This window comes from Phacochoerus africanus, chromosome 8 (genome assembly GCF_016906955.1).
Source record: "Phacochoerus africanus isolate WHEZ1 chromosome 8, ROS_Pafr_v1, whole genome shotgun sequence".
Lineage (NCBI taxonomy): Eukaryota > Metazoa > Chordata > Mammalia > Artiodactyla > Suidae > Phacochoerus > Phacochoerus africanus.
In genome coordinates this window covers 18,788,142-18,801,190 of record NC_062551.1, presented here as the reverse complement: position 1 = coordinate 18,801,190, position 13,049 = coordinate 18,788,142, and the positions used below count along the sequence as shown (strand labels likewise).

Genomic DNA, 13,049 nt, shown 5'->3' with positions numbered 1-13,049 from the left:
GGATCTGAGTCGCATCTGCGACCTACACCGCAGCTCACGGCAACACCGGATCCTTAACCCACTGAGCGAGGCCAGGGATCAAACCCACAACCTCATGGCTCCTGGTTGGATTCGTTCACCACTGCGCCACGACGGGAACTCCCCAAGTTCCCAATTTTACATATCAACAATTAAATCAGAAAAGAGTAAAAATATAATGCAAGCCAAACAAAGACTGTTTTGAATACCGTGAGCTTCTCTATCACCCTCATGATGCAGGTGAGCGCTGGAGGGAGACGGTGACTTGCCTTCGATCACATGACCACGGATATGGAGAGAGTCTGAACTTGACCCCATGTCTCCTGACTCCCAGGCCAGAGCTCCTCTGAGCATCTCTCTGTGGTCTGCCCTGCTCTCTAGTCCCCAGGGCAGGGGGTGAACTCAGACTCAGGCTAGAGGCCGGAAGATCACTCACATTTATTGATCAAACTTGGCTCACAATCCTTGGGCCTTCTTGGAAACAACATGAACACTGTGAGCTCCCGGGAGTTCAGTCAGATTCCACTGAGGTAGTGGCCGGGTCCAGCGGCCTTGCCTAACTTGGCAGTCCCCACCCGCTGCATCCTTAGATCTGGCTTTGTCCCTTACACAGGACAGCCCAGGCCTGTGATCCCCAAGGTCAGGCTAACGCTACCTGGCCCTGGGTTCTAAGACCTGGGAAGCTACGGGAGGGGTGAGCCAGTTCCCCGATTGGGAAAACTGAGGCTTGAGGCGAGAGGATAGTCATCCACAAGCCTCGTGGCTAAATCCCTGGCTTGGCCCAGGGCCCTGGACCTCGGGCCACTGGGCTGGTCAGTGCTTGTATGCTTTCCTCATCCCACTTGTTTGGAAGACATTCCCTGGTTTAGCTGCTCTGGAAAGGTAATCTATAAATACATACTTTGTTTAAAAAATTAATAAATTAAATCTTGGACCAGCATGAGGGCATCTGGCCAGCCACATGGCATACGACATGGACATGTGCCATGTCTCAAATATGGACTGCCAATCACATGTAGTGATAGAACCCACGCCAACGACCCACAGGCCACACTGCAGGTTTCATGCAATGTCACATGGAACGCTGCCACGTGCGACCTTCTGTCTCTTGCATCACGCCACGACATCCTCACTGTGCTGCATGTCCCCGACTGGTCATGCATGTCATGTGTGATGGAGGGTGGTCTGTCGGCCATGGTAGGCTCTTTGTCGCCCAAAAAGTCCATTCTGAAGACCGTGCCTGGAAAACGGCGTCTCTCCCTCCTGGAACAGTGTGCTGGCACAGGCAGCTGAGGCTCTTTTCCTGAGCCCTCTATCCTGGGGGATAGAAGCGGACATCACTTGGCTGTATTGGAAGGGTCTTGCGGGGGCCGTCAAGCATCCCAGGGGACCTGTGGCTGATGGTCGAAGAAAGCAAAGTCCAGCCTGGGCTCCTGGCTCTGCAGATGCTGGGCCGTGTCCTGGGGGATGGGGTTATTCCACAGGCTGCGGGGCACAGAGACAGACATTCAGCACTGGGAGCTGCTTACTTATCCTCGTCTCTACCCTCTGTCCAACCCACAGATGGGGAAACTGAGGCCCCAAAGGGGAAGAGCTGTTCCCAGAGTACCTGGCAGGTAGGAGCAGGTATTAGACCAGCATGGCTACCTTAGGGAGATGGTATCCCCCATGCCCACCCCAACTTCTTCCACTCACTCTTCTTCCCTGGAAGCTAGTGATGCCAGCTGGGCCATGCTCATATGACACATTGTGCAAATAAGGAGAAAGCCCCCCCCCCCTTTTCTTCCTTTTTGTTTTTTTACCATTTCTTGGGCCGCTCTGCGGCATATGGAGATTCCCAGGCTAGGGGTCGAATCAGAGCTGTAGCCACCGGCCTACACCAGAGCCACAGCAACTCGGGATCTGAGCCGCGTCTGCGACCTGCACCACAGCTCACGGCAACGCCGGATCCTTAACCCACTGAGCAGGGCCAGGGATTGAACCCGCAACCTCATGGTTCCTAATCGGATTCGTTAGCCACTGTGCCACGACGGGAACTCCGAAAGCTCCCCCTTTTTAAGACACTTTATTTCTATCTTCTGAAACTGTCATAATATACTGAGTTTTATAGAGCAAGACCCTTCACTACTACCAGAAACCTAACACGTCAACGGTGTGAACAGTGTCCTTTAGATGCAAGGCCTTGGTACAGTGTGCAGCCTGTGCAACTGTACATGGTGGCTCTGATTACAGTTACCATTTTAAGCACTTGCTATGTGCCAGGCATTGTACTCAGTGCTTTGTAGAATCATTTAGTCTGCAGAGCGCCCGTCTAAGGCCGATATGATCATTGTCTCCAGTTTACAAATGAGGAAACCGAGGTTCAAGGAGGTTGAGTTACTGAGGCAAAGTTACACAGTCAGCAACCAGTAGAGCTGGGATTTGATCCAGGTCTGCTGGCTGCCACATTCCTGGTGGAGTGGGCCAAATCTCCTTTGATAATCCCCAATCCAGGAGTTCCTGTTGTGGCGCAGCAGAAATGAATCCGACTAGTAACCATGAGGTTGCAGGTTCGATCCCTGGTCTTGCTCAGTGGGTTAAGGATCTGGCGTTGCTATGAGCTGTGGTGTAGGTTGAAGATGCACCTCAGATCCCACAATGTTGTGGCTATGGCGTAGGCTGGCGGATGTAGCTCTGATTGGACCCCTAGCCTGGGAATCTCCATATGCCGCAGGTGCGGCCCTAAAAAAGCAATAAATAAGTAAATAGATAACCCTCAACCCAGGTCCTGCCTCCTCCTACAGAAAGTTCCTTTGCATTGTAGAGGCTGCTGTGGCCCCCACCTCCCACCATTCTCGCCCCTGCAAGTCCTGTTACCGAATGACTTGGATGCCAGAGCCCTGAGCCAGCCCTTCAGCCAGGAGCCAGGCTCCGTAAGCTGTGATCCGATTCTTCTCCAGGCTTCCCGGCGGACACAGAGGAAGAGGAAAGAGACTGGCGTGAGATAGGAGAGGGAGATGGAGCAGGTTTCCCTATATCCATCTCCTGGGCCAAGGTTGGGGGGGGACACAGGCTCCCCACACATCTGCTTAGAGAACTCAGCAGACAGCAGTGCGGCAGGAAGGCTGAAGGCTGAGACCCAGGGGCTGGGAGGGGACCGGGGTGTGTATATCCAGGAGGGCTTCCTGGGATGCAGGGCCCTGACCCCAGGCTCGCTTGGTTTTTCCCCAGGACACAGGTCTCCCCTTGGCCCTTCTCTCCCCATTGTGGCCCCTCCAGATGTGCCCCTCATACTCCACTCTCTTCAGTCGGCCCATCCGCGGCAGGACCTGGGCCAGCTCAGCAGCTGCCTCGTCGCCGAGCAGATTCCAGGACAGCCTGCAGGGTAGAGGCCCCAAGGTCAGTGGCAGAAAGCAGTGAGGTTGAGGGCAGAGACGGATGGCAGGTGGGCAGGGCGGGGGGGGGGGGCTGCCGGGAGGGGGGGGTGGGGAGGAGCCCGTGCAGGTACCAGAGAGCTGCCTGATGGGGTGCTTGTGTGCCCTCTCTGAAGCCTTTTCCTTCCTACCCCCTAACCCCATTCCCGAGCTGGTCACCCCTCAGGAACTGGCTCTCCGGATCAGAACACGTGGTCTTCGGAAACAACATCATGATCCAAACTCCCACCACGCACGTGCCTCCAGCCTGACTTTGCCTCATCTCTGCATCGCCATGACCTCTATTATTATTTATCTCATGTTTTTCTTTAAATCAGTGCTCCCTCTCCCCCTCTGTGTCACTTTAAAAAAGTGAATCTTAGGGAACATTGATCCCTGCTATCAATGAGAAACCTGTGATGAGGACCCTAAATAGAAGGTAGGTACAAGGATAAATACAGTGCAAACGGTGGTATTAACTTCTAGCTGGAAGCTTGTCCTTCCTAAGGCGCTGGCACTGTGGTCTGCCCCCTGCTGGCTAAAAAGGGAGAATCACCAGTGTGAGGAGTTAAAGCGCTGTTCTGCGACCTTCTTTTTGGTGGAACGTCATGAGAATTAAAATCTTTAGAAGGCAAACCTAAAATCCTAAAATCGGTTGTGTCCTGTGCTTTAGGAGATCGCATTTTTTTTCCCACCATAGTCAGGGTCCCAGGGTCTAGTTTATCCCTGGGGCACCACTGCCAGGCCCCAAAGTCTGAGCACCTCTGACAGCCAAGAGGGCGGCAGGCATGGCCAGTGGGCAGGTCGGGGGCGGGAACAGGGGCTGCTGGTTTCAGCCCCTCTTCGCTACCAACAAGCGAGCCTCGCAAACCAAGGCTCCACAAATCAGGCAGGGTGGTCTATCCAGATGCCTCCCAAAGGGAAGGGCAAGGGCAAGAGCCTTTGGAGACCATCTGATCCACCTCCCCTCCCGCCGCTCCACAGCCGGGGAGACAGGCAAGAAAGTCCGAATGGCTTGAAGCAATGACCCTCACAGTTCAGGTATTAGAACCTCCTCAAGAAGGGGATCGGAGTGAGCGTGCCTTCCCCATATTCACATGGGAAGACCCCCAGGGCAGAGGGAACTAGGCCCCAGGTCCCACTTGTCCCAGCTCGGGGCTCTCGCAAGCACTCACATGATTTCTTCCAGGGCCGGGCAGAGCACGAAGCTGGCGGCGAGGGGCTTGGCAGTCTGGTTGTCAATCTCACATGACATCAGGCTGGGGACAGAAAAAGGGACGGGACAGAGGTGTCTGAGTCAGGGGCCCACCTCAGCCCGGTTCCCCTCTGCCCACCCCGCAGTCAGAGCAGGAGGGAGCGGAGTGGCCAGGGTCTGGGGCATCCTGGGAGTCTGGGGAAAGTCCTTCCCCGCCCCCTGTCTTTTCAGGGCCGCACCCGTGGCATATGGAAGTTCCCAGGCTAAGGGCTGAATTGCAACTGCAGCCGCAGGCCTACACCACAGCCACAGCCATGTGAATCCGCCAAGCTGCATCTGTGACCTACACCACAGCTCATGGCCACACTGGATCCTTAACCCAATGAGCGAGGCCAGGGATCGAACCTGCATTCTCATGGATATCAGTTGGGTTCTTAATCTGCTGAGCCATGACAGGAACTCTGAGTGCCCCCTTTTATGTCCCAGACTCCCCCCCATACCTGAGGCCTCTGTCACTTCCAAAGCCTTCCCAGGTGTCAGGCTCAGCCAGAGAAGGGCTGCCCCCGTACCCCTACTCCCCAGGTAGTCAAAGAAGCCTACTTACTCTATCTGCCGGAGCAGCGGGAGCCCCTGACAGAAATGTGGGATCCCTCCAGCCAGGCTGTTCTCGGCCAAGCTGCAGGCGAGGGAGACACCCGTGAGAGGACTCCCCAGGCCCTCCCCCGCGTGTCCCCCTGCCCCAGCTCCATGGCCCCTACTCACCTGATCTCTTCCACGTATGGGCATCCATCCAGTGCTTGGCCCAGGCTCAGCGCCCCCTCCGGGCCCAGGTGGCTGGACCGCAGGCTAGGGAAAGGAAGAGGGGGTGAGGACAGCCTAGGGGACCAGATGTGGGGATTGGAGGGCTGGATTCCCCACCCTCAACTTTGTCTCAGGCTGTACCCCCAGACCCTAGACAATCTCTGGGTAACTGCCTCCCCAACCCCCTCCCCACCCACACAGAACCTGGGTGGGTATCAGGGGCCCTGGCTTTGGGGTCTGAGATCTCAAGTTCAAGGCCTGGCTCCTTCTCATATTAATAGGGTAAGCTTCCTACACTTCTCCTGTCTTTAGTTCCCTTGCCTAGAAAATGGAGCAAAGAGAAATCCCAGCCCCAAGGACCTCAAGCAAGATCAAGGACACGAACTGCACAGTGCCGAGGCCGTGCTGTGTGGGACTTTGCTCCTGCATAGCTCTCTGCTGACACTTCACCCCCAGAGATCGGCTCAAAGGGTACACTGAGCTGGGATTGTTGTACTTTTTTTTGTGTGTCTTTTTAAGGCTGTACCTGCGGCATATGGAAGTTCCCAGCCTAGGGGTCCAACTGGAGCTGCAGCTGCTGGCCGACACCACAGCCACAGCAACTTGGGATGCTTAACCCACTGAGGGAGGCCAGGGATCAAACCCACATCCTCATGGATACCAGTTGGCTCTGTTACCACTGAGCCACACTGGGAACTCCTGTGCTTCTTGGAAAGATGAGGAAACTAAGACTCAGAGGGGCAGGGGCTTGGCCAAGGGCACACGAGGGGCTGGTGGCAGAGCTGGGACCAGGCTGGGTCTCCTGATCTCCCTGTCCCAGATCCAGCGGCGGGAGAGGGGCAGCCAGCCCCAGTACACGTCACAGTTTCCCCGAAGGCAAGGCAGCTCTGCCAATGGAGGGCCCTGATTCCCTGTGCTCCCCGCTAATCTTGCACACACCGCGGGCGGGGGGCCACTCACTGCAGGACCCTCAGGTGCTGGGGCAGCCCTCGGGCCAGCCCCAGGGCTGTGAGATCTCCCAGAGCATTGCAGTCAAGCCTGGAAGAGGAGAGGGGGTGAGACTGAACTCCAGGCTGGCCCGCTCCAGACCCCTGTCCTGTGCCCCGTGCGGGACACACGGGCCAGGGGGGCTTCAGGGACACAGAGGGCAGAGGGCGGCCCAGTGGGCAGACACTCACATCAGCTCCTCCAGGTGCTCGCAAAGGGTGAGGGACTCTGCCAACCGCGCTCCCCCTGCCGGGCCGATGCCATTGGCTGAGAGGCTGAGGAGGGGCGGAGTCAGATCCTTGGACTCTCCCATCCCCCTCCCTCTGACGGGGCCCCAAGGGACAGTACCCCTGCCGCACACCACCCCTGATGGGGCAGAGAGGCCCAGAGAAGGGTAGAGACAGGGCAGGCTCAAGGTCCCGGAATCAGCAGTGCCAGGAGGTAACCCAGACCCTCTGCCTGGATGCTGAGGTTAGGGGAGGATGCCAGCATGTTCCCGGAACGTGGCGTGGCTGCCGAGGGCCCCTGTGAGGAGGACTGGCCACTTACTCTATCTTCCTGAGCTCAGGCAGCCCCGGCAGGATGGCAGCTAAGTGCTCGGCACCGGTGTCTCCGATCTGGTTGTGGCTCAAGCTTGGGGAAAGAACAGCAGAAGAACCAGAGCGGTCAGCCTGCCACCCAGCTCATCCTGTCTGTGTCCTCAGCCCAGAAGAGGAGGTTGACGCCTAGAGAAAGGCTTCGGCCACGCTGATAAAGTCCCCCCACTCTTGCCTTCTCTCTCGGATGTCCTCCCTGGCAGCTGACCTAAATCCCACTTGCTGCAATCCACACTCCCATATCCCATCTTTGGGTCTCCCAAGGTTTTGGTTCTGGGGTTCCGCCAGGTGGAAGTCTGTGTGCCCTCAGGCAGACCCTTGCTTTTGTTGTCTTCCCCTGTCAAAGCTGTCTTGTGTTGGGGGGAGGGACAGGCACTCACCCCAGCTCCGCCAAGCTGGTGGCAGTTCTGAGCGCCTCGGAGAGGTGGCAGCAGCCGATGTCATCAATGCCGCTCCTGCTTAGACTGGAGAAGCAGGGCCAAGAAGCCTCAGTCAGGAGTAAAGGCATTTGCAGGTGCTGTGCTTGTAACTCTACAGTTGGCAAAGCATTTACACATCCAGGAACTCATGTGCCCGTCACAGAACTTCCGGGGGAGGGGGACGGGCAAGGTGGGCAGACTGTAGCCAACGTCCAGATGAGAAATCAGAAGTCCAGGTTGGAGCCGTGATGGGCCAAAGACTTCCAGGGCCCCCCGGGCAAGGTGGCAAAGAGAGCCCAGAGCCCTGGACTAGAGCAGGGGCCACACTGTTTTGGTTTGACCTCCAGGCCAGCTTGGCAGAATGCCAACTCCCTGTGGGTCTTACAACTCAGGCAACTCCTTTCTCCTTGGCATATCCTGTTCTAACCTATGCAAATGGTGGGCTTTTTCTTAAAATCAGTCTGTTTACTCTGCTTTCTGCCCCTGAACACACCTTGCCTCTGGGAGTGGGGAGCAAATCAAACAAAACCAAACAGGTGATGCATGGGTTCTCACACTAAGTTCAGTCTGAGGATTGTTTGGTTTTTTTTGTCTTTTTAGGGATGTACCTGCGACATATGGAGGTTCCCAGGCTGGGGGTGGAATCGGAGCTGCAGCTGCCAGACTACAGCACAGCCACCCCAGATCCAAGCTGTGTCTGTGACCTACACCACAGCTCCCAGCAACGCCAGACCCTTAACCTACTGAGTGAGGCCAGGGATCAAACCTGCATCCACAAAGATGCTGATCGGGTTCTTAACCCACTGAACCACCATGGGAACTTGCATTTGTTTTGTTTACTTTAGTCTCACGAGTTAATTTTTAGAGAAATTCCTTTAGGTAAATTAATTTGGGGTGAAATGACCTGGTTCCCTAAACTCTCTGCGCTCATTGCCTATGGTTCTACTTCACCAGAGTGGTCGGGACGGTAGGGAAACTTGGATAAAAACAGAACGATGCCTTTGTCACTGCTCGGGTTTGTTTTGAGTCCCAATATTTCGTATTTTGACCAATCACATGAAAAGAACATGTGCTATTTGTTTATCGAAGTGGCCAGAGGCAGGAGGGCAGACTGTCCGGGTCATCAGCTCCGAGGCTAGTCCATCCCTACTCTCGAAGTGTGGTCTGTGGCCCCCAGAATCGGCATCGCCTGGGAGCTTGAAATGGGGAGTCTACGCAACCCGGATCCGTGCATCAGAAATGTGAACAAGAGCAGAGGATGACTTAGCACACGGAGGGCTGTTCTGGGACTTGGGCCCAGCCCCTCGGGTCACTCTGGAGCCAGGAGGAAGCTGGTGGCAGAAAGAGGCAAGAGGTAGGGCACCATCCCTGGGAGGGTACAGGGATGGGCCAAGGACAGGAGGCACAGAGGGTCTTCAGGGAGGTGCCCCCAACACTTCCCTGGATGGGTGGTCCCAAGAGAGCTGAGCAGGGCCCTGGGTAACTCACCGGAGGCTCTGCAGGAGGCTCATGTGGCTCAGTCCTTGAATAAGCACGGCCAGGGTGGAGCTGCCCAGAGGCAAGTGGCTGAGGCTGGAGGAGAGGAGGCCACAGTTGGACTTGGCATGGCTGGGCGTGGGTCCCACATGCAATGCCCCCTGATCTCCAGGACAGCCGCTTACATCCGCATGGTGGGAAAGGCAATGGTACAAAGCAAACCCGCACTGGGGAATCCAAATGCTGTTTCTCTGCATCAATTACTAAGGTCATCCAGACTCTACGCTCTGAGTCACACTGGACCCGGGCTATTTATTTATTTATTTATTTATTTTAGGGCTGCACCCGAGGCATATGGAAATTCCCAGGTTAGGGGTCAAATCAGAGCTGCTGCTGGCCTACACCACAGCCACAGCAGCGCAGGATCCGAGCTGAGTCTGTGACCTCACGGCTCACGGCAATGCTGGATCCTGAAGCCCTGAGCAAGGCCAGGGATCGAACCCGACTTCTCATGGATACTAATTGGATTCGCTGCCACTGAGCCACGGGGGGAACTCCCAGACCCAGACTACTGATCAGTAATCATAGCGACCGCATATCGAGCACACACTAAGGGCCATTTAGAGACAAGAGGATATACAATCACCCCCATTCTACAGATGAGGAACACTGAGGCTCAGAGGTCATGCACAGAAAGTGGCAGCATCAGGAATAGAACCCGAGGCTGCAGGGTTTCAATTCCTGGGCCCAACCAGGTCTCCTCATGGATCATGCTCCCTAAGGCCCTCACCCTGGGCAGGAGAGGGGAACGATAATTACTAGTAATAGCAATAATAGCACAGAGTGTGAACTCACATACCACTGAGGAGGTAGGTCCAGTTATTGTCCCCAGAGTTAAGAGGAGGATAAAAAGCACAGAGACGTTAAGGAACTTGCCTAAGCTCACACACCGAGAGGTGACCACTGGAACTGGAACTGAGAGAGTTTCCAGGGTACAGGACTTTCGGCCCTGGGCAAACTGGACAGCTGGTCACCCTGCTAAGACTTGAACCCAGGTGGTACAGCTGCCAGTCACCACCTACGCCCCCACCATTTCACCCAGAGGGACAGGTGGGCAAAGTCGGCTGGATGTGCCGCTGCTTGTCAGGGAGGAGACACTCAGAAATGACAGATGTGAAACTGGAAGAGGCCTCTGAGGAGCGAGGATCCATCACTGTGCTCCCGCTGCAGCTGGGGGACTAAGGTGCTGAGAGGCAGGCAGCCACAAGAGGTGCTGGGACGTCAGGACAAAGGGCATCATGTGTGTCCTATTCACTGAAGCACCTCTGGCTCCTGGCTCTGGCCCAGGGGCTCAGATGAACACGTGCATTTGGCAAGTGCAGAAATGAGCTAATGAATGACCTCATTGGGCCTCTAGCTCCCCCCACCAAAGAAAAGCTTCTAGAAGAAAGGGAGGTTGAGCAGAGGTGCAAGCACACACTGGGGGGCGGGGGGGAATGACGCAGAAACATCTCAGTGGGAAGACAGGGAGGGGTCCTCTGGTCAAAGGTCTCCCTGCTCCCACCTCCCCCCCCCCCCCCCCGCCTCCCCAGGATAAACAGAGGACAAAATGGAGTCCATTAGGTCAAGGCAAAAAGTCAGGGGGCTGCTTTTAAACTGTATTCCAGGAGTTCCCGTTGTGGTGCAGTAGAAACAATCAGACTAGTATCCATGAAGATGCAGGTTCCATCCCAGGCCTCACTCAGTGGGTTAAGGATCTGGCGTTGCCGAGAGCTGTGGTGGAGGTGGCAGATGCAGTCTGGATCCTGCGTGCCTGTGGCTGTGGTGTAGTCTGGTAGCTACAGCTCTGATTCAACCCCTAGCCTAGGAACCTCCATATACCAAAGGCGCAGCCCTAAAAAGCAAAAACACAAGAAAACAAACAAAAAAAACGCCCCCAGCAACTGTATTCTAAACATGCACTGAAAAAAAAAAAATCAGGATAAAAATTCATTGGATAACAGAATAACTGCTCGTTTACAGAACTGTCCCAGGGGATGTCACTGCTAGAGGACTTCGTGTCTTTGTTACTTATTTTCGTGATGATGGAACTTCCCGTAATTAGTGTGTATTTTTGGTAATCAGAAAAAACTCAGAGATTAAAATCAGAGGATGCCCTGCCAAGCATTCTGTCTCAATACTGTCCTCTGTGCAGGATGGGGGCCTGCCCTTTAGACTGGGGCTGTTTCCAGTGTTTCTAAGAATTTGGTGACTCCAAATTACAGGTGAGAGTAAAGGTTGTCAGTTACTAAGGAAACGCCTGTAGGCAAATGGCAGTGGTCGTCTGCGGGTGTGTGTGTGGCCAGTGTTCGTTTTCCTTTCTTGTGTTAATAGGTCCCTGAAATACCACCCCTGACTCAGGGCAGGTAATTGGGCGGGCAGTGATCTGGCCAGTCAGATGATTGCATGCTTAGAGCCACGGTGATTGGTTTAGGGATGAGCATGTGACCTGAGCTAATCCAGGAAGACTCAATCTGGGGACTTGTGGTGCAGGTACAGGGAGAAAGGTGCTCCCTCTCCACTTTGGTAGAAAGCGAGCCTGCAGCTGCAGTGACAGCCTTTCTGTGGCTTGGATGAGTTTGAATGAGTATTCTGTTTCTCGTGATCAAGCATCTTGATAACACTCAGACCAGGTAAGGAAGCGAACCAGAGAGCATTCAGCGCACCTGCTCCATCCGGGAATTAACAGTTGTGTTCACAAGAGATGCAAAGGTTCTTAGGCATGCTCCCAACACCCCCCCCCCCCGCCCCCCCCCTCATTGCACCATCACTTACTCAAGCCTCTTCAGCCAGCATTTGCCCTCAAGGGCTCCCATTAGCACCTTGGTGTCCTCCTTGCCAAACTGATTGTTAGACAAGCTGGAGGGGACCAAGCATGAGGTCAGATGAGGCAAGCCTGCCCAGCCCCTGGAGCTGACCTGTCTCATCAGCCCCTCCTTACTCGCTCAGTCCTCCAGGAGGTTGGCTCTGGGTCTGCAGATCCCAGATCACCCCTCCTGTCCAGTCTCCATAGGGGTATGCCTGGCCCCAAAGGTCAGGCTCTGGGGTCCCCAGGGAGATGGGATGCCCGGGATGAGGGATGTGCCACAGGAAGCCAGGGGCAAGGGATGAACACACACATGCACACACACACACTCACACACACACACACGCACACGCACACGCACACGCGTGCGCAATGATCCTTCCGCCCCTTAACTCTCCCTGTATCCAACACCCATGGCCACTCTAGGCAGAGAAAGATGATAAGCCCCATTTTATAGGTGACTGTCCAAGTCTACAGTGGCACAGTTATTCACCTAAGGTCACTCTGAGGGACCAAGAACCTGGCGCTCAGCCTTCAAGCCACACCCAGGGTTGCCAGGCTTCATCAGGGAGAAAAGTGACAAAGTCTCGCCACCCACCTTTCCAAAGGCCCTGCTATCCCCCCCACCCCCTCAGCTGGGCCATCCTCTCCCAGATCCTTCAACCCTGTGACTCACTCCAGCTCCTCCAGGTGGTGACAATGGCTGAGACCAAATGTCAGGTGGGCTAGCCCATCAGAGCTCACACAGCTGGAGGTCAGCCTGGTGGCAGGGGAGTCAAAGGACAGCGGGTCAGGTAGGAGGTCTGGGTCTTGGGAGCTCTGAATGCTGGTGGCAGAGGGCGAGGAGGTGGGGTGGTGGTGGGGGCGTGGCGGGAGGGGACCCTCCTTCCCTTCCTAAACCTTTCCCACCAGGGAATCATTATGTCAAGACAGAGCTTGGAGGCAGGAGCACAGACTAGTTGAGTATTGCTTTAAACCACAGTCATTCAGGTAGCAGCGTCGAAATGTCTGCCATATACAGGCAGCCCTGTGAAGTCTCGCTAGCTACTGCCGTTTATCAAGAGCTCTGCATCTTTATTTAAACAACGACAAATGTAGCCAGTTTTGGAGAGGGTGTTAAAGACAGATCACACCTTCTCCCAGATGCAATCACTTGGGTTAAAACAGACCTGAAAGTCAGAAAAACTCATTTCCAAAAAGCAAAGAAAAGAGTATTGAAGAGGGAATCAATCACTTTCTCGCCATGTGGCCTTCTCACGACGCTGCACCCAGGCATCATCTCCAGGGCCACGTGTGGTCCCATTCCACAGGGGAGGGACA

General features: G+C 55.2%; 1 protein-coding gene across 10 annotated transcripts in view; it reads right to left on the bottom strand.

The window, feature by feature from the left end:
• Nucleotides 1-437: 437 nt before the first annotated feature.
• Nucleotides 438-13,049, bottom strand: part of NLRC5 (NLR family CARD domain containing 5) — a 99,021-nt gene continuing 86,409 nt past the window's right edge. For 5 of the 10 annotated variants that reach the window (XM_047793756.1, XM_047793755.1, XM_047793762.1 and 2 more), the window contains 13 exons: nt 12,406-12,489; nt 11,699-11,782; nt 8,897-8,980; nt 7,370-7,453; nt 6,943-7,026; nt 6,585-6,668; nt 6,367-6,444; nt 5,368-5,451; nt 5,210-5,281; nt 4,586-4,669; nt 3,292-3,375; nt 2,875-2,991; nt 438-1,503 (listed from right to left, as the gene is read on the bottom strand). In XM_047793756.1, the coding sequence (XP_047649712.1) occupies nt 1,392-1,503; nt 2,875-2,991; nt 3,292-3,375; nt 4,586-4,669; nt 5,210-5,281; nt 5,368-5,451; nt 6,367-6,444; nt 6,585-6,668; nt 6,943-7,026; nt 7,370-7,453; nt 8,897-8,980; nt 11,699-11,782; nt 12,406-12,489 (1,135 nt within the window). In that variant the 3' untranslated portion in view covers nt 438-1,391. The remainder of the gene's footprint in view (nt 1,504-2,874; nt 2,992-3,291; nt 3,376-4,585; nt 4,670-5,209; nt 5,282-5,367; nt 5,452-6,366; nt 6,445-6,584; nt 6,669-6,942; nt 7,027-7,369; nt 7,454-8,896; nt 8,981-11,698; nt 11,783-12,405; nt 12,490-13,049) is intronic. The other 5 variants (XM_047793764.1, XM_047793765.1, XM_047793758.1 and 2 more) reach the window with 4 other exon arrangements.